Genomic DNA, 25,144 nt, shown 5'->3' with positions numbered 1-25,144 from the left:
TGCATTTTAGTTAAAATGTTTCTAATATACAAATTAATTTAAAACCACATTTTCTCAATCCAGATGACATACTTGTGTAATAACCAATATAAAAAAATAAATATTTGCTATACTGTTTAACCTGTTGCACTTTTTTTCTTAGAAAAACCCAGCCCACCAGAAAAACTTGGAGTAACAAATGTCACAAAGGACAGTGTTTCTCTTTCATGGCTAAAACCAGAACATGATGGTGGAAGCAGAATTGTGAGCTACCTGATTGAAGCTCTTGAGAAAGGACAGCAAAAATGGGTTAAGTGTGCAGTTGTAAAGACAACTCATCATGTTGTCCATGGTCTTAAGGAGAATGTTGACTATTTCTTCAGGGTGTTTGCAGAAAACCAAGCTGGTTTAAGTGATCCTAAGGAACTGCTGCTCCCTGTTACAGTTAAAGAACACTTAGGTATGCTTTCTGTCATGAAACAAAAGTTGATACATGTTAAATTGGATTCATATTTAAAAAGAGAGAACATTTCCTAATGGTTTGAAAATGTTTTCCTTTTCAGAATCTCCTGAGATTGACATGAAGGGCTTCCCTCACAACACTGTATATATTCGAGCAGGATCAAACCTGAAAGTTGAAATTCCTGTTTCTGGAAAACCAGTGCCAAAAGTGACACTTTCCCGAGATGGTGTTCCACTGAAACCTACCATGAGATTTCACACAGAAACCACTGCAGAAAGTCTCATCATTAACCTTAAAGAAAGTGTGGCTGCTGATGCTGGCAGATATGATATCACTGCTGCCAACTCAAGTGGCACCACAAAATCATTTGTTATTATTGTTGTACTGGATAGACCAGGTCCTCCTGTTGGTCCTGTTGCCCTTAGCGATATCACTGAAGAGAGTGTAACACTCAGATGGCAGCCACCAGTTTATGATGGTGGAAGTCAAGTTACCAACTATATTGTACTAAAAAGGGAAACGAGTACTGCCGCTTGGTCTGAAGTGTCTGCAACCGTTGCTAGAACTGTTATCAAAGTTATGAAGCTCACAACAGGAGAAGAATACCAATTCCGCATCAAAGCTGAGAACCGCTTTGGCATCAGTGATCACATAGACTCACAGTGTGTGGTTGTCAAGCTTCCTTACAGTGAGTAATATGCTACATATGCTATAGGTTGATGTTTTAATGCTCTGATGTTGAAAATATAATTATGTTAACAATTAATCTCTTCTTTTGATATCATCAGCTACCCCTGGCCCTCCTTCTACACCATGGGTCATGAATGTCACCCGAGAGAGTATTACTGTTGGATGGCACGAACCAGTCACTAATGGTGGCAGTGCAGTCACTGGATACCATCTAGAAATGAAAGACAGGAATAGCATATTATGGCAGAAGGCTAACAAGACCCTCATTCGCACAACTCATTTCAAAGTCACCACCATCAGTGCTGGCCTTATCTATGAATTTAGAGTTTATGCAGAAAATGCAGCTGGCATTGGAAAAGCAAGCCATCCTTCTGATCCAGTCCTTGCAATTGATGCTTGTGGTATGTATTCCCTAGAAAAAAAAGAAGCCCATTTAAGTAGTGCTTTTTTTTTTTTTTTTTTTTTTTTCCCTGTGATATTCTGTCCTGTACAGTAAGCCAATACCCAATTCATTAGCAATAATCTTATGTTTTGTATTGCAGAGCCACCAAGAAACGTTCGTGTCTCAGATATTTCCAAGACTGCTATCACTCTGTCATGGCAGAAGCCAGCATTTGATGGTGGTAGCAAGATCACTGGGTACATTGTAGAAAAACGTGATCTTCCGGATGGCAGATGGACAAAAGCTAGCTTCACCAATGTTATTGAGACTCAGTTCACAGTATCTGGTCTGACACAGAACTCCCGGTATGAATTCCGGGTCTTCGCTAAAAATGCTGTTGGTTCCATTAGTAATCCCTCAGATGTTGTAGGTCCTATCACCTGTGTTGATACATACGGTAAGTGTTTTGCAATGGTATAGCAGTAACATTCTGTGGTACTAGGAAGCTTAAAGGCAACGCTGTTTTGTAGAACTGTAGTCTTTTAAATATGGAAGGCTAGTTTACAGTGAATGATTCAATAAGCTTGAATGACTGTGAGCTATTTGAGAATGATTGTAATGAAAATATTTGGCAGTATCTGCATTTTTAAAGTCTTATGGTATCTTTATTCTTTGAGCAGCAGAAGTCTGCCCATGCCCCATGGCCAAAGTGGTTATATTTAGACATGTGGTTGCCTTTTCTTGGTAGGATTAGTTCTAACTTGTTCTAGATTTATGATTTAAGTTATACATACTATCTTTACTTTGATCTGTATTTATAAAATGACTGTAACTATTAGCTTAAATAAAGTACTATTATTTTTGGTTTTATTAAATACAAGTCTAAAATAAGTATGTTTTAAACTTTTTCTTAAGGTGCACCTGAAATAGATGTGCCACCAGAATATACAGAATTGGTGAAATATAAAGCAGGAACTTCAGTTAAGCTAAAACTAGGCATCTCAGGCAAGCCTGTACCCACAATTGAATGGTTCAAAAATGGAAATGAGGTGCAAACCAGTGCACTGATGTCTATTGAAAACACAACAGAATTTGCTTCTATACTCATCAAGGATGCAACTCGACTCAACAGTGGCACCTATGAATTAAAATTGAAGAATGCCATGGGTTCAGCATCAGCCCATGTTAGAGTACAGATACTTGGTATGTCTTGAGATATGACTGTATTATACTATTAAACAACAATTCAGTAATAAATCCTTAAAATCATCTTTGTTCTGACTTCCACAGACAAGCCAGGACCCCCGAGTGGACCTATGCAGTTTAAGACAGTCACTGCTGAAAAGATTACAATAATGTGGGACCCTCCAACAGATGATGGTGGTGCACCTGTAACACACTATGTTGTTGAAAAGCGGGAAACAAGTCGGGTTGTATGGTCTTTAATTTCTGAAAAACTGGAGGGGTGTATAATAACTACAACAAAAATCATCAAAGGAAATGAATATGTGTTCCGTGTCCGTGGTGTGAACAAGTTTGGAGTTGGTGATTCACTGGAGTCTGATCCCGTTATAGCCAAAAATTCATTTGGTAAGAAACATATGAAATAACTTATGCAAATGAATCAACTTGTGTGTTATTTGTAAGTAGTACTGATCTACTGACATATATTTTTTTTACTCAGTTACACCTGGACCACCCAGTGTACCAGAAGTTACAATGATAACCAAGAATTCTATGACTGTTCTCTGGAATAGGCCCACTGTTGATGGAGGCAGTGAAATATCAGGATATTTTCTTGAAAAGCGTGACAAGAAGAGTCTGAGTTGGTTCAAGGTTACTAAAGAAGCCATTCGGGACACCAGACAGAAAGTAACAGGTCTGACTGAAAACAGCGAATATAATTTCCGAGTTTGTGCTGTCAATGCAGCTGGACAAGGTCCATTTTCTGAAGCCTCTGACTTCTACAAAGCTGCAGATCCTGTTGGTAAGATACAATGTGCATTATTTCTAAATGGTTAGAAATCAATGGACAATGAGCAATTACGATGGGATTACACCAGTGTAACTGAGGGCATATTTTATTCCTCTTTATGATTAATTGTAAATATGCCTTCTTATTTTTTTTCCCCCCATAAACTATCACTTACAGATAAGCCAGGCTCACCAACAAAGCTGAAGGTTGTGGATACAACCAAGACATCTGTCACCCTTGGCTGGATTAAACCTGCTTATGATGGAGGAAGTCCAATTACCAACTACGTAGTGGAGAAAAGGGAAGGTGAAGAGCAAGAATGGACTGTAGTCAGTGCTAAGGGAGAAGTGAGAACAACTGAGTATGTTGTATCCCACCTTCAGCCAAGTGTTAATTATTATTTCCGCGTGTCTGCTATAAATTGTGCTGGACAAGGAGAGCCTATTGAAATGACGGAACCCGTTCAAGCTAAAGATATTCTTGGTACTGTACTTTTCAGTTATTTATGATTTTCTGTGTTTTAGGGTTTTTTTCAAAGTACTTCTTATTTTACATTCCAAGTATGCATTATTAATATTTACTTATTTCCACAGTGGCACCGGAGATTGATCTAGATGTTGCCCTCAGGACCTCTATTGTTGCTAAAGCAGGTGAAGATGTGCAAATAATGATTCCATTCAAAGGAAGACCTCCTCCAACAGTCACATGGAGAAAGGGTGAGAAGAATCTTGGGATTGATGAAAGATATATCATCCAGAACACAGAATCATCTACACTACTTACTATTCCTCAAGTTACCCGAAATGATACAGGAAAATATGTTCTTACAATTGAAAATGGAGTTGGAGAAGCGAAATCATCATTTGTGAATGTAAAAGTACTTGACACGCCATCTGCTTGTCAGAAACTGCAGCTTAAACATGTTTCTCGTGGCACAGTTACACTGGTATGGGAGCCACCTCTCATTAATGGTGGTTCTGAAATAACAAACTATGTTGTTGAAAAAAGAGATGCTACAAAGAGGGCCTGGTCAACTGTAACAACAAAGTGTTCTCATACCACCTTTAAGCTAACTAACCTGTCAGAGAAGACTGCATTCTTCTTCCGTGTTCTTGCTGAAAATGAAATTGGACTGGGTGAACCTTGTGAGACATCTGAACCAGTGAAAGCTGCAGACATACCTGGACCCGTAAAAGACCTAGCCATGAAAGATTCTACAAAGACTTCTGTTAAATTGCAGTGGAGCAAACCTGACTATGATGGTGGTAGCATTATATCAGACTACGTTATTGAAAAGAAACTACAGGAAGAAAAAGAATGGACATATGCAGGCACAAGCAAGAGCTGTGAATTTGAAGTTGAAAAACTTAAAGAGCTTTCTGTCATGGAATTCAGAGTCTTTGCTAAAAATGAAAAAGGCATGAGTGACGGTGTTACTGTTGGACCCATTACAGTGAAAGAACATATAATAACACCTGAAGCTGACCTTTCTGATATTCCTGGAGGTCAAATTGCAGTAAGAATTGGCCATAACCTGCACATCGAATTGCCCTATAAAGGTAAACCTAAGCCATCAATGAGCTGGCTCAAGGACAACCTCCCTCTTAAAGAAACTGAACATCTTCGTTTCAAGAAAACTGAAAACAAGATAAGCTTAAGCATCAAGAATGTGAAAAAGGAGCATGGTGGCAAATATACTCTAATTCTTGATAATGTAGTCTGCAGAAAAGCATTCACAATCATTGTAATCACTCTTGGCCCTCCATCTAAGCCAAAAGGACCTTTAAGACTAGATGAAATCAAAGCAGATAGTGTAGTTTTGTCATGGGAAGCTCCTGAAGATGATGGGGGAGGAGAAATTACTGGCTACAGTATTGAGAAGAGAGAAACTTCACAAATGAACTGGAAGCTGGTGTGCTCAAGTGCTGCAAGAACAACATTCAAAGTACCAAACCTTGTTAAAGACACTGAATATCAGTTTAGAGTTCGTGCAGAAAACAGATACGGAGTGAGCCCACCTCTTGTCTCAGCAGATGTTGTGGCAAAGCATCAATTTAGACCACCAGGTGCCCCAGGCAAGCCTATTGTATACAACATAACTGCTGACGGAATGACCATATCTTGGGATGCCCCTGTTTATGATGGTGGTTCAGAGATTATTGGATACCATGTTGAAAAGAAGGAAAGAAACAGTATTTTGTGGCAGAAGGTTAATGTTGCCTTAATATCTAGCAGAGAATACAGGATTACTGGACTGCTTGAGGGTCTGGATTACCAGTTCCAAGTATATGCTGAAAACACTGCAGGTCTAAGCCGAGCTAGTGAGCCGAGCAAATATACTTTGGCAGTCTCTCCAGTGGGTGAGTGAATGATCAGTCACTCATCAAAGAAAATTCTCATCTTGTAGACTATGGTGAGCAGTAATAAATACAATTTTTAATTGTTTTCCTTTCAGACCCACCTGGTACTCCTGATTACATTGATGTCACCAGGGAAACGGTCACCCTTAAATGGTCTCCCCCGCTGCGTGATGGAGGCAGTAAGATTGTGGCTTACAGCATTGAGAAACGGCAAGGAAGTGAAGACCGTTGGCTCAGATGTAACTTTACTGATGTCAGTGAATGCCAATATACAGTTACAGGGCTCAGTTCAGGTGACCGATATGAATTCAGAGTGCTTGCAAGAAATGCTGTTGGTACAATCAGCCCACCTTCACAGTCTTCAGGCTATATCATGACCAGAGATGAAAACAGTAAGAACTATTTCCTAATATGCTTGTATTTGGGTACTGCATCCAGTTAGAGCTTCTGGCTGTACTGACGGGAAATGTGAGGCCAAAGGGGGAAGAACATGTGACTGAGGTCTTTCCAATTAACTCAGAACGTTTCTGTTTGTACTCCAAGGTGGGATGGTCTAAATTAAAGACCCAAATATGGCAGACATAGGTAATTAATTGCTTGAAAGGCATGTCACTCTACATTTGTGCTGGATAAGCAGCAGCAGCAAAGTTGAAAAGAAATTATAAACTTTAATATTCCGATGCACTGAATAATTTAGAAATGAAAATATACATCAGGTGGCTTGGCATACTGTAACAGCATATATTAACAGTGTCTTTCACCTATTGTTAATATAGCGCACTGTGTGTTTACAGGAAAAATAAGTTTATAGTTCACATAATAATTTATTTTTAGAGAATGCTATTTCTAAGTGAAAGAATTCTATATATCACAATCTTTTATAATTAATACATTAAAAAGAGTATCAGGAAAAAATACTTATCTATGTGGGAGTTGAATTATGTTTTCCTTTTTTAGTTGCTCCAACAATTGAGTTTGGCCCTGAGCACTTTGAAGGCCTTACTGTTAAAGCTGGAGAGAGCATTAGACTTAAAGCTCTAATCAAAGGACGTCCAGTACCTAAAGTGACATGGTTTAAGGATGGTAAAGAGATTGAAACAAAAATGAATATGGAAATAACTACAGCTATTGGATATAGTACAATCTTCATTAGAGATGCTACCCGGGATCATCGTGGAGTGTACACAGTAGAAGCCAAAAATGCATCAGGCACTAAACGAGAAGATATTACCTTCAGAGTACAAGGTACTGCACCAAACATTTTCAGCATGCTCTTTTAGAATAGTTTTTCATTCTAAGTGCCAGAAAATTATAACTCTGAATCTTTAAAATTGCAGATACACCAGGAAAAGTTGGTGGACCAATACGATTCACAAACATTACTGGAGAAAAAGTCACATTATGGTGGGAGCCTCCAGCTAATGATGGTTGTGCTTCTATTTCCCACTACATAATTGAAAAACGTGAAACCAGCAGGATTGCTTGGGCATTAGTTGAAGATAAATGTGAAGCTTGCTGTTACACAGCACTGAAATTAATTAAGGGCAATGAGTACCAGTTCCGTGTCTCTGCAGTGAACAAATTTGGAGTTGGCAGACCATTGGAGTCTGATCCAGTCACCGCACAAATACCTTACAGTAAGTTTCCACCTCATTTTGTAGAAATAACTGTGGAGTTACCATCTTGTATTTCTAATCATGGTTTTCTTTTTATCAGCTCTCCCTGATGCACCAGGAACTCCAGAGCCTACCAACATAACAGGAGATAGTATCACACTCACATGGGCAAGACCAAAATCAGATGGTGGAAGCGAGATAAATGAATATATTCTAGAAAGGAGAGAAAAGAAGAGCATGCGCTGGGTTAAAGTGTCCAGTAAGAGGCCCATTATTGAGAACAGATACAGAGTAACTGGCCTTATTGAAGGCAATGAGTATGAATTCCATGTCATGGCTGAAAATGCTGCAGGTGTTGGACCTCCAAGTGATGTTTCAAAGCTGATTAAATGTAGAGAACCTGTCAGCCCACCAAGTGCTCCTAATATTGTAAAGGTGACAGATACATCAAAGACTAGTGTAAGCTTAGAGTGGACCAGGCCAGTTTTTGATGGAGGCATGGAAATAATTGGGTACATCATTGAGATGTGCAAAGCTGATCTTGAAGCATGGCAGAAAGTCAATGCAGAGACTGTTCTTGCTACTAAATATACCGTTGTTGATTTGGAGGCAGGAGAACACTATAAATTCAGAGTTAGTGCTGTCAATGGTGCTGGCAAAGGAGAAAGTTGTGAAGTTCCTGCTTCAGTCCAAACTGTGGACAGGCTTTCCGCACCTGAAATTGATATTGATGCGAACTTCAAGCAGACTCATATTGTAAGAGCAGGTGCAAGCATTCGTCTATTTATTGCCTTCTCTGGAAGACCCGTTCCTACTGCTGTATGGTCCAAAGCAGATGCTAATCTTAGCTTGCGTGCTGACATTCAAACAACTGATTCATTCAGCACATTGACTGTGGAGGAATGCAATAGAAATGATGCTGGCAAGTATGTCTTTACTGTGGAAAACAACAGTGGAAGTAAGTCTATTACATTTACTGTCAAGGTTCTGGACACACCTGGTCCGCCAGGTCCTATTACATTTAAAGATGTGACTCGAGGATCTATTACTTTAATGTGGGATGCTCCTATCCTGGATGGAGGTTCACGTATCCATCACTACATTGTGGAAAAACGGGAAGCGAGCCGTCGTAGTTGGCAAGTGGTGAGTTCAAAATGCACTCGACAAATCTTTAAGGTCACTGATCTGGCAGAAGGTGTGCCATATTACTACCGAGTATCAGCAGAAAATGAATATGGTGTAGGTGAACCCTGTGAATTAACAGAACCAGTTGTAGCCACGGAAGAACCTGCTCCACCTAAGAGACTAGATATTGTTGATACAACCAAATCTTCTGTAGTTTTAGCTTGGCTTAAACCTGATCATGATGGTGGTAGCCGTGTTACTGGATACCTTCTTGAAATGAAACAAAAAGGATCTGACTCCTGGATTGAAGCTGGACAAACCAAGCAACTTACTTTCACTGTTGAAGGCCTTGTGGAGAACACTGAATATGAGTTCCGGGTCAAGGCAAAGAATGATGCTGGCTACAGTGAGCCAAGAGAAGCTTTCTCTTCTGTTATTATTAAGGAGCCACAGATTGAACCAACTGCAGATCTCAGCGAAATAAGCAGACAGCTCATAACATGCAAGGCTGGAAGCACCTTTACTATTGATATACCAATCAGTGGGCGCCCAGCTCCAAAAGTGACATGGAAACTTGAGGAGATGAGGCTGAAGGAAACTGAGAGAGTGACCATCAAGACAACAAAAGAGAGAACCACACTGACTGTAAAGGACAGTATGAGAGGTGACTCTGGTAAATACTACCTCACACTTGAAAACACTGCTGGTGCAAAAACATTTACTGTCACAGTGGTAGTCATAGGAAGGCCAGGTCCTGTCACTGGCCCAATTGAAATATCATCTGTCTCTGCTGAATCCTGTGTGTTGACCTGGAAAGAACCTGAAGATGATGGTGGCAGTGACATTACGAACTACATTGTAGAGAAACGTGAATCTGGCACAACAGCATGGCAGCTGGTAAATTCCAGTGTGAAGCGTACACAGATCAAAGTCACTCATCTCACAAAATACCAGGAGTACAGTTTCCGAGTAAGCTCAGAAAACAGATTTGGTGTCAGCAAACCCCTTGAATCAAAACCAATAGTTGCTGAGCACCCATTTGGTAAGTGAAACACTTCTCAAAATTTATTCTTTTCCTCTGACAGGTATTTGTAATAACTGACATCTTCCTCCCCATATTTTTGTGTTTAGTCCCACCAAGCCCACCTTCGAGGCCAGAAGTCTACTCTGTGTCTGCAACTGCCATGGCCATTCGCTGGGAGGAACCTTATCATGATGGTGGCAGCAAAGTCATTGGATATTGGGTTGAAAAGAAGGAGCGCAACACCATCCTTTGGGTGAAAGAGAACAAAGTGCCATGCTGTGAATGCAACTACAAAGTCACAGGATTGGTGGAAGGCCTAGAATATCAATTCAGAACCTACGCTCTAAATGCTGCAGGTGTTAGCAAAGCTAGCGAAGCTTCCAGACCTGTAGTGGCTCAAAATCCAGTTGGTAAGTATTACTTTTAGTGTTACGTTGTTATTTAAGCTAAAATAGAATTGCATTTCTCATTTTTTTTGTTTTATACCTCCAGATCCACCAGGAAGACCAGAAGTAACAGATGTCACCAGATCTACTGTGTCGCTGAAATGGTCAGCACCCCTTTATGATGGTGGAAGCAAAATTATCGGATATATTATAGAGCGCAAACCATATAACGCATCTGGTGATGGACGCTGGCTGAAATGCAATTATACCATTGTCTCAGAAAACTTTTTTACTGTGACAGCTCTTAGTGAAGATGAAGCATATGAATTCCGTGTACTAGCAAAGAATGCTGCTGGTGTGATTAGCAAAGGATCTGAATCAACTGGTGCTGTCATTTGCAAAGATGAATACTGTAAGAAATATTCACTTGGAACAATTAAAAACATAATGTTCTATTTTTAGTGCTGTCATGTAATTTGTTTTTAATCTTTTTCCTTATGACAGCACCACCAAAGGCTGAACTTGATGCCAGACTGCAGGGAGAAGTTGTGACCATTAGGGCTGGATCTGATCTTGTTCTCGATGCAGCCATTGGTGGGAAACCAGAACCAAAAGTCTTCTGGTCCAAAGGTGACAGGGAATTGGATCTATGTGAAAAAATATCTCTGCAATACACCAGCAAACGAGCCATTGCAGTTATCAAGTTCTGTGACAGAAGTGATAGCGGAAAATATACTCTAACAGTTAAAAATGCCAGTGGGATGAAACAAATTTCTGTTCTTGTCAAAGTGCTTGGTATGTATTCCATGATTAATTTTCATACTTGGTATATTAAAAAAAAACAAAACAAAACATTCTTTTAAATAAGAGTGAGACACTTTTGCTTAGCTGCTAATAACAATACCTATCTTCATCTCTATCCAGATTCACCAGGTCCATGCACAGGCAAAATCACAGTTAGCAGAGTAACAGAAGAGAAATGCACTCTGGCATGGAACATTCCAGAGGAAGATGGAGGTGCACAAATCACTCATTATATTGTAGAAAGGCGTGAAACCAGTAGACTCCACTGGGTTATTGTTGAGGCTGAATGCCAGACTTTATCATATGTGGTAACAAAACTTATTAAAAATAATGAGTACATCTTCCGTGTGAGAGCTGTCAACAAATATGGACCAGGTGTTCCACTTGAAACGGAACCTGTGATTGCCAGGAATGCTTTCAGTGAGTGTTATTACCTTCCATTCTTCATCAGAATTTTTTGGAATATTTCTCATAGATAAGCAATTTGTCAAATAATTTTTTTTTTTTTTTACCTTTAAAAAAAAAACAGCTATACCAACACAGCCTGGTGCTCCTGAAGAAGTGAGTGTCGGCAAAGAACATATCATTATCCAGTGGACAAAACCAGAATCAGATGGTGGCAACGAGATTAAGGACTACCTTGTGGACAAACGTGAAAGGAGAAGTCTGCGCTGGACACGAGTGAACAGAGATTACACTGTTTATGACACCAGACTGAAAGTCACTGGTCTCATGGAAGGCAGCCAGTATCAGTTCCGTGTCACTGCAGTGAATGCTGCTGGGAACAGTGAGCCTAGTGAAGCTTCACAATATATGTTATGTAAAGAACCATCATGTAAGTTACCACATTTAAAACGTATTTTAATATTTACTTATAATAATGGCACGTAGACTTACGTTGACACTTCAAATAAGATACCCAAAACCACATCTGATCTCACTGAACTAGCTAGTATTAGAATAAACTTAAAAGCTGATCATTTTAAACACATTTCCTGGCATTAGCTGTTTAGAAATTGTTTTTAACTGTAAAATGTTTCCTTGCACCAATATGAAATGCATTTCCTTCTTTTTCAAAGATACTCCTGCACCACCTTCAGCTCCAAGAGTTGTGGATACTACTAAGCACAGCATAAGTTTAGCATGGTCAAAGCCCACATATGACGGTGGTGCTGACATCCTAGGCTATGTTCTTGAAATGAAAGAAGAAGGTACTGAACAATGGTATCGACCACATACAACTGCCACTCTGAGGAATGCTGAGTTCACCGTGACTGGTCTTAAAACAAGCCAGAAATACCAATTCAGAGTTGCTGCTACAAATGTGAATGGTATGAGTGAATTTAGTGAATCATCAGCAGAAATAGAACCTGTGGAAAGAATAGGTAATTTGAAAATTTAATGTACATTTTAATGAATAATTATATTCTCATTTCGAACTACTACAAGATTAATTAATTCCATGTTTCTTACACTCTTCATCAGAAATACCTGAGCTTGAGCTTGCTGATGATCTGAAGAAAACTGTTACAGTCAGAGCGGGTGGTTCCCTGCGTCTAATGGTGTCTGTATCTGGCAGACCTGCTCCGGTAATCATGTGGAGCAAGCAGGGTATTGACCTTGTAAGTCGAGCTATTATTGATACTACAGACAGCTACACTCTGCTTATTGTGGATAAAGTTAATCGGTATGATGCTGGAAAATATGTCATTGAGGCTGAAAATCAATCAGGAAAAAAATCTGCAACTATTTCTGTCAAAGTGTATGGTAAGTACTGCTACAGTTGTATATGGGCATTACATCAATCATATTGCTCATTGCCCTGGAATAAGAAAGTCATTAATTTCCAGAGGAAGTTTGCAGTTTAAATAACATGAGAATGTTTGGGAAGTCAGGAAGACAACCTAATCCAAAGGAAAATACATAGTTTCTAAAGTTATGCTACTTTATAAATCCAATCCCAGTGCTGTTTTTTTTTATGCAGAAGCAGTCATTGACTGTAAAAAGAAAGGATCCAAAAGGAAAAAAAAATCTTTTGTTTTGTTGTTTTAGATACACCTGGTCCACCAGCTGCAGTGAGAATTAAAGAAGTATCAAAAGATTCTGTGACACTTACTTGGGATATTCCAACCATTGACGGTGGAGCGCCAGTCAGCAATTATATAATTGAGAAACGTGAAGCTTCCATGAGAGCTTACAAGACTGTCACTACCAAATGCAGCAAGACATTTTATAGAGTTACTGGACTTCTAGAAGGAGCTCTGTATTATTTCAGAGTATTACCAGAAAATATTTATGGTATTGGTGAAGCCTGTGAAACGTCTGATGCAGTACTAGTATCTGATGTCCCCATGGTACCACAAAAACTCGAAGTGATTGACACCACTAAATCAACTGTTACTCTTGCATGGGAGAAACCACCACATGATGGTGGCAGCAGATTGACTGGTTATGTTATTGAGGCCAGCAAAGCTGGAACAGAAAGATGGTTGAAGGTAGTGACAGTGAAGCCTACCATCTATGAGCATACAATTATCTCTCTCAATGAAGGTGAACAGTATTTGTTCAGGGTCAGGGCACAGAATCAGAAGGGTGTGTCAGAACCACGAGAGATTGTCACAGCAGTGACAGTACAAGACCAAAAAGGTAAGTATCTACTCTTAAAAATAAGGGAGTGAAGCTTATACCAAATGAATGTCATACTTTAAAATAAACAAATAAATAAATATCAATGATTTGCTTTTCTTAGTTCTACCAACAATTGACTTCACTGGAATACCTCAGAAGACAGTTCATGTACCTGCTGGAAAGCCCATTGAGTTAGTTATTCCAGTTGAAGGACGACCACCTCCAGCAGCATCTTGGTTCTTTGCTGGTTCTAAATTAAAAGAATCAGAACGCATCAAAATGGAGACTGTTGCTAAAATGGCTAAATTAACTGTGCGTGAGACCACCATACATGACACTGGGGAGTATACACTTGAACTGAAGAACACAACTGGAACAGTTACTGATACAATAAAGGTTATAATCCTTGGTAAGGATTTATGAAAATGGTTGTCCATGATCTTTCTCCATCTGAACTTTGTTACACCAGCAATATGATTCTTTTACTCCACCTTTTTTTTTTTAATTTTCTTTTTTTCTAGACAAACCTGGACCACCCGTTGGACCTATCCGAGTTGATGACATTGATTCAAATTATGTAACCATCTCCTGGGAGCCACCTGAGCTAGATGGTGGAGCTACTCTTAGTGGCTATGTGGTTGAGCAGCGCGATGCTCACCGTCCTGGGTGGCTGCCAGTTTCAGAGTCAGTAACCAGGACAACGTTTAAGTTCACCAGACTTGTTGAAGGTGCAGAGTATGTGTTCCGTGTGGCTGCTACAAACCGCTTTGGAATTGGATCGTACCTGCAGTCTGAAATTATAGAATGCAAGAGCAGAATCCGTAAGTCTGAATTTTTGCTTATTCTCTACCTTTGAAAATAAAAATATAATGGGCTTATATTTCCACACATAGATAAGATTTTTCTAGATGTTACTACTTCCCTTTGACAAATAAAATGGTATGTTATAATGTACAGTAGTCTAGTTATATTTCTGGATAAAAATGTCATTCATAAAACTATATAGGTATTATAGATGCACTGCACAGTAATCTTGGATTTCCTGCTCAGGTCTACGATTAACCTTGAAAAATTGCTTTATCCCATTACAAAACCAGGAGTATTTCACTGACCTAGTTTGTAAAGTACTTTGATATCTGATGATAAAATGAGTTTGATGTGACATTGATAATACATTGTTATTCACAATATGTTGCATATTACTAATGCATAGAATCATATGACACTTTCTTCACTAATTCTGTGTTATGTTTTCACAGGTATTCCTGGTCCTCCTGGCACTCCAGAAGTGTTTGATATCTCGCGAGATGGCATGACATTAACTTGGTATCCTCCAGAAGATGATGGTGACTCACAGATTACTGGTTATATTGTGGAACGCAAAGAAGTTAGAGCAGATAGATGGATCCGTGCAAATAAAGTTCCAGTCACTATGACTCGTTACCGTTCCACTGGGTTGGTTGAAGGCTTGGAATATGAACACCGAGTCACAGCAATCAATGCCAGAGGCACTGGGAAACCCAGCCGTCCTTCCAAGTCTGCTGTCGCGAGAGATCCAATTGGTAAGTAATTTCCTACATAGATTAAACACATTATGGCCAAACATAATGATATTAGTAAAATTTTCTAATTTGGAAAATAATCTGAGTGTAGTAACAAATGAAATTCTGACTGGAGAAAACCAAGAAAATATTAGTGAAAATCTTTCAATCTAAGTTTTCCTGTATAAGTACTGTAGACTTAATACAGATCATACGTTGCAAGTTAACATTTATTACATCTTTTAAATATTCATTAAAAAGATGCCACACCTTGCCCCCCCCCCCCCCCCCCCCCCCCCCCCGTCTGATCTTCTTTTCCAGCTCCTCCAGGTAAACCTCAGAATCCAAGAGTCACTGATACTACAAGAACATCTGTCTCCCTGGCTTGGAGTCCACCAGAAGATGAAGGTGGTTCTAAAGTTACTGGCTATTTAATTGAGATGCAGAAGGTTGATCAATTTGAATGGACCAAATGCAATACCACACCAACCAAGATTCGTGAATACACCTTGACACATCTCCCCCAGGGCGCAGAGTACAGATTCCGTGTGCTAGCCTGTAATGCTGGTGGGCCAGGAGAACCTGCTGAAGTGCCAGGAACAGTCAAAATAACCGAAATGCTTGGTAAGACTCTTCAAGTCTTAACTCTCATTGAAAGTTGTCCCAAAAAAGTATTTGCCTAAAGCAGGTATGATATCGTCTGTAAAATAGACATAGCATGACATGTTAATTTTCTTTACAGAATATCCTGACTATGAACTTGATGAAAAATACCAGGAAGGTCTCATGGTAAGACAAGGTGGAGTTATCAGGCTTACAATACCCATTAAGGGTAAGCCCATCCCAGTATGCAAATGGACAAAAGAAGGACACGACATCAGCAAGAGGGCTATGATTGCAACTTCTGACACTCACACAGAACTTGTGATCAAAGATGCAGAAAGAGAAGATTCAGGCACCTATGATTTGGCACTTGAAAACAAGTGTGGCAAAAAAGCTGTGTATATTAAAGTCAGAGTGATTGGCATTCCAAATCCACCAGAAGGGCCACTTGAATATGATGATATACATGCTCGTTCTGTCAGAGTAAGCTGGAGACCTCCTACAGATGATGGTGGTGCAGATATCCTAGGTTATATAGTTGAGAGACGAGAAGTACCGAAGACTGCCTGGTACACTGTTGACTCTAGAGTGAAAGGAACATCACTAGTGGTGAAAGGACTCAAAGAAAATGTGGAATATCACTTCCGTGTTTCTGCTGAAAACCATTTTGGTATTAGCAAGTCTCTCAAATCTGAAGAACCAGCAGTACCAAAGACACCTCTAAGTAAGTCCCCTTTCAGATTTTTTTTTTTTAATAATTTTGAATTACTACATTATGGTTCTAAAAGTGCAATAGTATGTGTAAATGTTTTAATGCTATGTCATTATTATTTCTGTTATTTTTATTAAAATTATTAACAGATCCTCCAGAGCCTCCAAACAACCCACCTGAAGTGCTTGATGTTACAAAGAGTTCTGTCAACTTGTCCTGGTCTAGACCTAAAGATGATGGTGGCTCTCGTGTAACTGGCTACTACATTGAGCGTAAAGAGACATCTACAGAAAAATGGGTCCGGCATAATAAGACACAGATTACCACTACAATGTACACAGTCACAGGACTTGTTCCAGATGCTGAATATCAATTCCGTATCATTGCTCAAAATGACATTGGTGAAAGTGAACCAAGTCCTGCTTCTGAACCAGTTGTATGCAAGGATCCATTTGGTAAGAAAATGTTTGCTTTAACAGATCTTCTGAAGACCAACTTAGTGACACTTAGAGACAAATTTATTTTCTGTATCTATTTTAATTTTCAGACAAACCAAGCCAACCTGGAGAAATTGAGATCACTTCTGTGTTTAAGGACAGCATTACATTAGAATGGGAACGACCTGAAAGTGATGGTGGCAAAGAGATCCTTGGCTATTGGGTTGAATGTCGCCAGTCTGGAGAAAGCACCTGGAAAAAATGCAATAAAGAACGCATCAAGGACCGGCAGTTTACAGTAGGAGGTTTACTAGAAGCTACAGAATATGAGTTCCGTGTTTTTGCAGAAAATCAGACTGGCCTCAGCAGACCCCGAAGGACTGCTATGGCAGTGAAAACTAAATTAACATGTAAGCAAAAATATATTGTCATATTTGCTGTGATATTGTTGTGATTTGCTGTGCCGTAAACCATGGTGCTTCACTTAACATGCTATTTGTTTTACATGTTATTTGCCAACATGACTGTCCTAAAACACAGTCTTTCAAGAGGCACAAGTATAAATGAAAATTAATTTCCAGTAATACAGTAATAGAGGAAAGCTTCATAGTGATCTTTACTATTTTTTAATTTTCTTTTTCGTAGCTGGAGAAGCTCCTGCCATAAAAAAAGAAATGCAGGATGTTACAACTAAACTGGGTGAAGCAGCTCAGCTGACATGCCAGATTGTTGGAAGACCTTTGCCTGACATCAAATGGTACCGCTTTGGCAAAGAACTCGTGCAAAGCCGAAAATACAAAATGTCATCTGATGGACGCAACCATACACTGACAGTAATAACAGATGAACAAGAGGATGAAGGTCTCTACACTTGTATGGCTACCAATGATGTCGGAGAAATTGAAACTAGTGGCAAGCTATTATTGCAGGCTCCTCCTCAATTCCACCCTGGCTTCCCATTAAAAGAGAAATACTATGCAGGTGCAGGTGGCACCCTCCGCCTTCACGTTGTGTATATTGGCCGACCGATACCAGCAATAACTTGGTTCCACGGCAATAAACCTTTGAGAGGATCAGAAACAGTTACTATTGAGAACACAGAGCATTATACTCATCTTGCCATTAAGAATGTCCAGCACAAGACTCATGCTGGGAAGTACAAAGTGCAACTCAGTAACACATTTGGAACGGTTGACACCGTACTTAATGTGGAAATACAAGGTAATTAATTTTATTTGAAGTATTTTTGTGCAATATTTTCTCAAATATTCACTGGCAAACGAACTAAAAGTATCACACTTTTTCTTTTACAGATAAGCCAGAAAAACCAGTAGGGCCAATTCTTATAGAGTCTATACTGAAGAATTCTGTGGTGATAAGCTGGAAACCACCAGAGGATGATGGAGGTGCTATGATAACCAATTACATCATAGAGAAACGTGAAGCCAAGGAAGGAGCAGAATGGCAACTTGTATCTTCAAGCATTTCAGGCACAACCTGTAGAATTGTTAACCTAACTGAAAATGCAGGCTACTATTTCCGTGTTTTTGCTCAGAATACATATGGCATTAGTGAAGCACTGGAAGTTTCATCAGTTGTTGTTATGAAGCCTCCATTTGGTAAGTGCATGCCAAAATACCAATTTCTGTATGCCCCTGTAATTACTAAAGCAAACTTACTTCAGTTTTTGAACTTTTTTCATTCTTTACAGAAAAACCAGGACAACCTGGTCAGCCAGTAGCAAGTGCTGTCACAAAGGATTCTTGTGTTGTCTCATGGAAGCCACCTGCAAGTGATGGTGGTGCAAAGATTAGAACTTACTATCTTGAGAAGCGTGAGAAAAAACAAAACAAGTGGATTTCTGTAACAACAGATGAAATTCGTGAAACAGTCTATTCTGTGAAAGATCTTATTGAAGGTCTTGAATATGAGTTCCGTGTAAAATGTGAAAATCTTGGTGGTGAAAGTGAGTGGAGTGAGGTATCACAACTGGTCATTCCAAAATCTGATGTACCAATTCAAGCTCCACATTTCAAGGAAGAGCTAAGGAATCTGAATGTGAAATTTCAAGCTAATGCCACATTTGTCTGCAAAGTCACTGGCCATCCTAAACCAATTGTCAAGTGGTACAGACAGGGCAAAGAAATCATGCCAGATGGTGAAAAGATCAAGATACAGGAATTCAAGGGCGGATACCACCAGCTGGTCATCACAAATGTAACAGATGATGACGCCACAGTATATCAAGTTAGAGCTACCAACCAAGGAGGATCTGTGTCTGGCACTGCCTCTTTGGATGTTGAAGGTGAATGAAGGGTCTTGATTCCTAAGCCAAATTATTTTAAACCTTTGAATATTTAGACTATTGGTGCTCTTCTCATATGCTGTTGGTCACGTGTTGTTTTTTCTTTCTCTTTCTATTCCAGTTCCTGCAAAGATTCACTTGCCCAAAAACCTGGAAGGCATGGGAGCTGTTCATGCCCTCCGAGGGGAGGTAGTGAGTATCAAGATTCCATTCAGTGGCAAGCCTCACCCTGTCATCACATGGCAGAAGGGACAAGACCTCATTGACACTAATGGACACTATCAAGTCATTGTTACACGATCATTCACATCTCTTGTTTTCCCAAATGGTGTTGACAGAAAAGATGCAGGGTTTTACATTGTTTGTGCCAAAAACAGATTTGGAATTGATCAAAAAACAGTTGAATTAGATGTGGCTGATGTGCCAGATCCACCAAGAGGTCTGAAGGTAACTGACATTTCAAGGGATTCAGTCAACTTAACCTGGAATGAACCAGCTACTGATGGTGGAAGCAGAATCATAAACTACATTATTGAGAAACGTGCTACAACAGCAGAGCGGTGGATTCGTGTTGCACAGGCTCGTGATACACGATACACAGTGGTGAACCTATTTGGCAAGACCACCTACCAGTTCCGTGTAATTGCAGAAAACAAGTTTGGCCAAAGCCAGCCTTCTGAACCTACTGATCCAATTATAACAAAGGAAGATAAGACCAGAGTAATGAACTATGATGAAGAAGTTGATGAGACCAGAGAAGTCACCACGGTTAAAGCAGCTCACTATTCTACAAAGGAACTCTATGACAAATATATGATTGCAGAAGAGCTTGGACGGGGGCAGTTTGGTATTGCACACCGCTGTGTTGAGGCAGTTTCAAAAAAGACTTACTTGGCCAAATTTGTCAAAGTAAAGGGTGCTGACCAAGTTTTGGTAAAGAAAGAAATTTCCATTCTAAACATTGCTAGGCACCGAAATATCCTGTATCTTCATGAATCATTTGAGAGCCTTGAAGAACTGGTCATGATCTTTGAATTCATTTCTGGAGTTGATATCTTTGAAAGAATCAGCACAGCTTCATTTGAACTTAATGAAAGAGAAATAGTAAGTTACGTACGCCAGGTCTGTGATGCACTAGAATTTCTACATCGCCACAGCATTGGACATTTTGATATTAAACCAGACAATATTATTTACTTCACGCGAAGAAGCTCTGTAGTTAAAATTGTTGAGTTTGGTCAAGCCAGACAATTGAAGCCTGGAGACAGCTTTAGACTCCAGTTCACTTCTCCTGAATATTATGCACCTGAAGTACATCATCATGATTTGGTCAGCACAGCTACCGACATGTGGTCAGTTGGTGCTCTAACATATATACTTCTCAGTGGCATTAATCCTTTCATTGCTGAAACAAACCAACAAGTTATTGAAAATATTCTAAATGCTGAATACAACTTTGATGATGAAGCATTCAAAGACATAAGCATTGAGGCCATGGACTTCATTGATCGCCTTCTAGTAAAGGAAAGAAAAGCTCGGATGACAGCTGCTGAAGCACTTAACCATGTGTGGCTAAAACAGCAGACAGAAAAGACCAGCACTAAAGTCATCAAGACCTTGAGGCACAGGCGTTACTACCAAACTCTCATAAAGAAGGAGTGGAACACAGTTGTGTCAGTAGCTCGCATTTCCTGTGGAGGTGCAATTAGATCTCAGAAGGGCATAACGGTGGCTAAAGTTAAAGTGGCGCCAATAGACATTGGCCCCATTGCTGGGCAGATCAAGCATGCTGTTACAGAAGAAGGAGGGCATGCCAAATATGTGTGTAAGATTGAAAACTATGATCAGTCCACACAAGTCACATGGTACTTTGGTATGAGGCAGTTAGAAAGTAATGAGAAATATGAAATCAAATACGAAGAAGGTGTGGCAATCATGTATGTCAAAGATGTTTCTAAATCTGATGATGGTACCTACAGATGCAAGGTAGTAAATGACTATGGTGAAGACAGCTCTTATGCAGAACTTTTTGTTAAAGGTGTGAGAGAAATTTCTGAACACTACAGATGCAGAACTGTTAGGAAAGTGAAACGACGGGTTGATACTATGAGACTATTAGAGCGTCCACCAGAATTTACTCTGCCTTTGTATAACCGCACTGCGTATGTTGGAGAAAATGTCAGGTTCGGAGTAACTATAACAGTTCACCCAGAACCTCGCTTAACGTGGTTCAAATCAGGCCAGAAAATCAAACCTGGTGATGATGATAAGAAGTATACTTTTGAATCAGACAAGGGTCTTTACCAACTCGTTATCAATAATGTCACTGAAGAGGATGATGCTGAATATAGTATTGTGGCACGCAATAAATATGGCGAAGACAGCTGCAAAGCCAAGCTGACTGTGATTCCACATCCACCTCCAGCAGATGCCACACTAAGGCCAATGTTTAAAAGACTGCTGGCAAATGCTGAATGTCAAGAAGGCCAAAATGTCAGTTTTGAGATCAGGGTATCTGGTGTACCAAAACCAACACTGACATGGGAGAAAGATGGTCAACCTCTATCCTTTGGTCCTAACTTTGATATAATTCATGAAGGTTTAGATTATTATGCTTTGCATATCAGAGATACTTTACCAGAAGACAGTGGCTATTACAGAGTTACTGCCACAAACAGTGCTGGATCTACAAGCTGTCAGGCTTATCTCAAAGTTGAACGCCTGAAATATGTCAAGCGTGAGTACAAGACTGAAGAAGAGCGGGAGAAACACGTACAGAGGCAAATTGACAAGACTTTACGAATGGCAGAAATCCTTTCTGGAGTTGAAGCTGTTCCACTCACACAAACTGCACAAGAGGCTCTCAGAGAAGCTGCTATCTTATATAAACCAGCTGTTAGCACTAAGAATGTCAAAGGTGAGTATGAAATTAAGAAAGAAGAAAAGAAGGAAGAAAGAAGACTTCGTATGCCATATGAGGTCCCAGAGCCTCGCAAACATGTGCGCACTACTCTTGAGGAAGACCAGAATATTAAACACTTTGTGCCTCTGTCAGACATGAAGTGGTACAAGAGGCTGCGAGACCAGTATGAAATGCCAGGAAAGCTTGAGAGAACTGTTCAGAAACGCCAGAAACGCATACGTCTTTCCAGGTGGGAGCAATTCTATGTGATGCCACTGCCACGCATTTCTGATCAGTATAAGCCTAAATGGCGTATACCAAAGCTAACACAAGATGATCTTGAAATTGTGAGACCAGCACGTCGGCATACCCCATCTCCAGACTATGAATATTATTATAGACCAAGAAGGCGATCACTTGGTGACTTGTCTGATGAGGAATTACTCCTGCCTATTGATGACTATTTAGCCATGAAGAGAACAGAAGAGGAAAGACTGCGCCTTGAAGAAGAGCTGGAGTTAGGCTTTTCTGCTTCCCCACCAAGTAGAAGTCCCCCACGCTTTGAACTGTCTGCTCTTCGGTATTCTACTGCAGGAGCACAAGTCAGATCAGAGGAAGAAAGAAAAAGAGAGATGAGGTATTCGAGCTATCACATCCCAGTTAAAGCTGAGACTAGTGCAAGCTATGCAGAGCTTCGTCAACGCCATGACAGGGCTGCCTACAGACCACCTAAACAAAAACAAAGAATAATGGATGAAAGAGAGGATGAGGAATTGCTCCGTCCTGTTGGCACTACTCAACGACTCTCTGAATACAGGAGTGAGCTTGAATATATGGCAGAGGAGGAAAAGCGTAGACTCAGGAGAAGGAGGGAAAGAGAAATAACTGAGATTGCATCAGAAGAAGAAGAAGAAATAGAAATGGTGCAACATGTTCATAGGGAATTTTCACCTCCCTCTAGATTACTAAGGAGACGAAGATCTCTTTCTCCAACTTACATTGAGTTGATGCGTCCTGTATCTGAATTAATTCGACCTCGCTCACGACCTCCTGAGGAAAGTGAGAGAAGATCCCCAACACCAGAGCGAACTCGGCCACGCTCACCTAGCCCAGTTTCTAGTGAAAGATCACTCTCTCGGTTTGAGAGGATGGCAAGATTTGATATATTTTCTAGGTATGAGTCCATGAAATCTGCTTTGAAAACTCAGAAAACTATGGAAAGGAAATATGAAGTTCTGACTCAACAGCCTTTCACCCTTGACCATGCTCCTCGCATTACACTGAGAATGCGCTCACACCGGGTACCATGTGGCCATAATACCAGGTTCATTCTAAATGTCCAGTCAAAACCAACCGCTGAAGTGAAGTGGTACCATAATGGTATTGAGCTCCAGGAGAGCAGTAAGATACATTTTACTAATACTAGTGGTGTATTAACTCTTGAGATTCTTGACTGCCACATTGATGACAGTGGAACATACCGGGCTGTATGCACAAACTACAAAGGGGAATGTTCTGATTATGCAACACTAGATGTCACTGGAGGAGATTACACTACATACTCTTCCCAGCGGAGAGATGAAGAAGTACCAAGGTCAATTTTACCTGACTTGACAAAAACAGAAGCATACGCAGTCTCCTCGTTTAAGAAAGCATCTGCTACAGAAGCAAGTTCATCAGTAAGAGAGGTCAAATCAGAAATGTCAGCAACAAGAGAATCACTTCTATCATATGAACACTATGCTGCTTCTGAAGAAAAGATCACTGCAGCTGAAGAAAAATCATTGGAAGAAAGGACTGTACACAAGGCATTCAAAAGCACTCTACCAGCAACAATCCTTACAAAGCCACGATCAATCACAGTTTCTGAAGGGGATACTGCAAGATTTTCCTGTGATGTTGATGGTGAACCAGCACCAATTATAACATGGTTCCGTGCAGGTCAACCCATTGTTTCTTCGAGGCGCTTCCAAGTAACACGAACACAGTACAAGTCTACTTTTGAAATTTCTTCGGTCCAGATGTCAGATGAAGGAAGTTACACTGTTGTGGTGGAAAACTCTGAAGGAAGACAGGAAGCACATTTTACTTTGACCATTCAAAGAACAAAAATTCCTGAAAAATCAATTACATCACCTCCAACAATCAAATCTCCTGAGCCCCGTGTAAAGTCTCCAGAGCCAGTTAAGTCTCCTAAACGAGTGAAATCTCCTGAACCCATCAGTGGCCCACCAAAAGCAAAGTCACCACCTGGAGACAAAACAGTATCAGCAGAGAAAGTAAAATTACCAACTGCTTTTCCACCAAAGATAAAAGAGCATCTGAAAGTAGAAACTCTTGGAGACAAAGTAAAGTTATCCTGTGCAGTTGAAAGCAATGTTTTAAGTGTCAGAGAAGTGGCTTGGTATAAGGATGGGAAAAAACTGAAAGAAGACCATCATTTCAAGTTTCATTATGTAGCAGATGGCACCTATGAGCTCAAAATCCATGAGCTCATGGAATCTGATAAAGGAGAATACAGCTGTGAAATTATTGGGGAAGGAGGCATTTCAAAAACTAACTTCCAGTTTACTGGCCAAGTATTTAAAAATATCCATTCCCAGGTAAGAGGTGTAGCTGAAACTCATAAATCAGTTCAGAAAGAAGATGATGTGCTTACAGTTTCTACCCAGAAGAAATCAGCAGTGTCAACTGAAGAAAAAGCAGCAGTTCAAGAAGTCATTAAGAAGTCAGTTGTTACTGAAGACGTCAAACAACTGAAAGCAGAAATTAAAGCTTCTTCAACTAAAATGACAGTGTCCAAAGGGCAGAAAGTGACACTGAAAGCCAACATTCCTGGTGCCTCTGAAGTAAAATGGGTGCTGAATGGAATGGAGCTGAGAAATTCAGATGATTACAGATATGGTGTTTCTGGAAGTGATCACACACTAACTATCAAAAGGGCTAGTAATAAAGATGAAGGTATACTCACCTGTGAGGGTGAAACTGATGAAGGCATTATTAAATGCCAGTATGTTCTGACCTTTTCTAAAGAGCACTCCAATGAACCAGCATTTATCATGCAGCCTAAGTCTCAAAATGCCAATGAAGGACAAGATGTATTGTTCACCTGTGAAGTTTCTGGGGATCCTTCTCCTGAAATTGAGTGGTTCAAGAATAATCAACCTGTAAGTATTTATTTATTTACCTGAAAAATCAGAATTATTCCTAAA

At 39.9% G+C, this 25,144-nt stretch overlaps 1 protein-coding gene across 1 annotated transcript in view; it reads left to right on the top strand.

Annotated features, from left to right (window-relative positions):
• The window catches only part of TTN (titin), a 240,837-nt gene that overhangs the window by 212,914 nt on the left and 2,779 nt on the right, over window positions 1-25,144 (top strand). Inside the window, exons 284-315 of the mRNA XM_042784452.1 lie at window positions 143-439; window positions 543-1,130; window positions 1,231-1,533; window positions 1,675-1,971; window positions 2,430-2,717; window positions 2,805-3,104; window positions 3,199-3,501; window positions 3,667-3,972; window positions 4,083-5,849; window positions 5,945-6,241; window positions 6,807-7,094; window positions 7,187-7,486; window positions 7,566-9,632; window positions 9,722-10,024; window positions 10,107-10,412; window positions 10,505-10,795; window positions 10,925-11,224; window positions 11,334-11,639; window positions 11,884-12,189; window positions 12,290-12,571; window positions 12,857-13,450; window positions 13,554-13,841; window positions 13,954-14,253; window positions 14,692-14,994; window positions 15,295-15,597; window positions 15,716-16,300; window positions 16,438-16,743; window positions 16,836-17,135; window positions 17,371-17,946; window positions 18,039-18,344; window positions 18,437-19,030; window positions 19,152-25,099. Of these exons, the coding sequence (XP_042640386.1) occupies window positions 143-439; window positions 543-1,130; window positions 1,231-1,533; window positions 1,675-1,971; window positions 2,430-2,717; window positions 2,805-3,104; window positions 3,199-3,501; window positions 3,667-3,972; window positions 4,083-5,849; window positions 5,945-6,241; window positions 6,807-7,094; window positions 7,187-7,486; window positions 7,566-9,632; window positions 9,722-10,024; window positions 10,107-10,412; window positions 10,505-10,795; window positions 10,925-11,224; window positions 11,334-11,639; window positions 11,884-12,189; window positions 12,290-12,571; window positions 12,857-13,450; window positions 13,554-13,841; window positions 13,954-14,253; window positions 14,692-14,994; window positions 15,295-15,597; window positions 15,716-16,300; window positions 16,438-16,743; window positions 16,836-17,135; window positions 17,371-17,946; window positions 18,039-18,344; window positions 18,437-19,030; window positions 19,152-25,099 (19,898 nt within the window). The remainder of the gene's footprint in view (window positions 1-142; window positions 440-542; window positions 1,131-1,230; window positions 1,534-1,674; window positions 1,972-2,429; window positions 2,718-2,804; window positions 3,105-3,198; window positions 3,502-3,666; window positions 3,973-4,082; window positions 5,850-5,944; window positions 6,242-6,806; window positions 7,095-7,186; window positions 7,487-7,565; window positions 9,633-9,721; window positions 10,025-10,106; window positions 10,413-10,504; window positions 10,796-10,924; window positions 11,225-11,333; window positions 11,640-11,883; window positions 12,190-12,289; window positions 12,572-12,856; window positions 13,451-13,553; window positions 13,842-13,953; window positions 14,254-14,691; window positions 14,995-15,294; window positions 15,598-15,715; window positions 16,301-16,437; window positions 16,744-16,835; window positions 17,136-17,370; window positions 17,947-18,038; window positions 18,345-18,436; window positions 19,031-19,151; window positions 25,100-25,144) is intronic.

The sequence above is a fragment of the Tyto alba genome, unplaced genomic scaffold, assembly GCF_018691265.1.
Source record: "Tyto alba isolate M040663 unplaced genomic scaffold, T.alba_DEE_v4.0 Super-Scaffold_7, whole genome shotgun sequence".
Taxonomy (NCBI): domain Eukaryota; kingdom Metazoa; phylum Chordata; class Aves; order Strigiformes; family Tytonidae; genus Tyto; species Tyto alba.
Note: the sequence above shows the minus strand (reverse complement) of the source record. Positions and strands in the feature narration are given on the sequence as shown.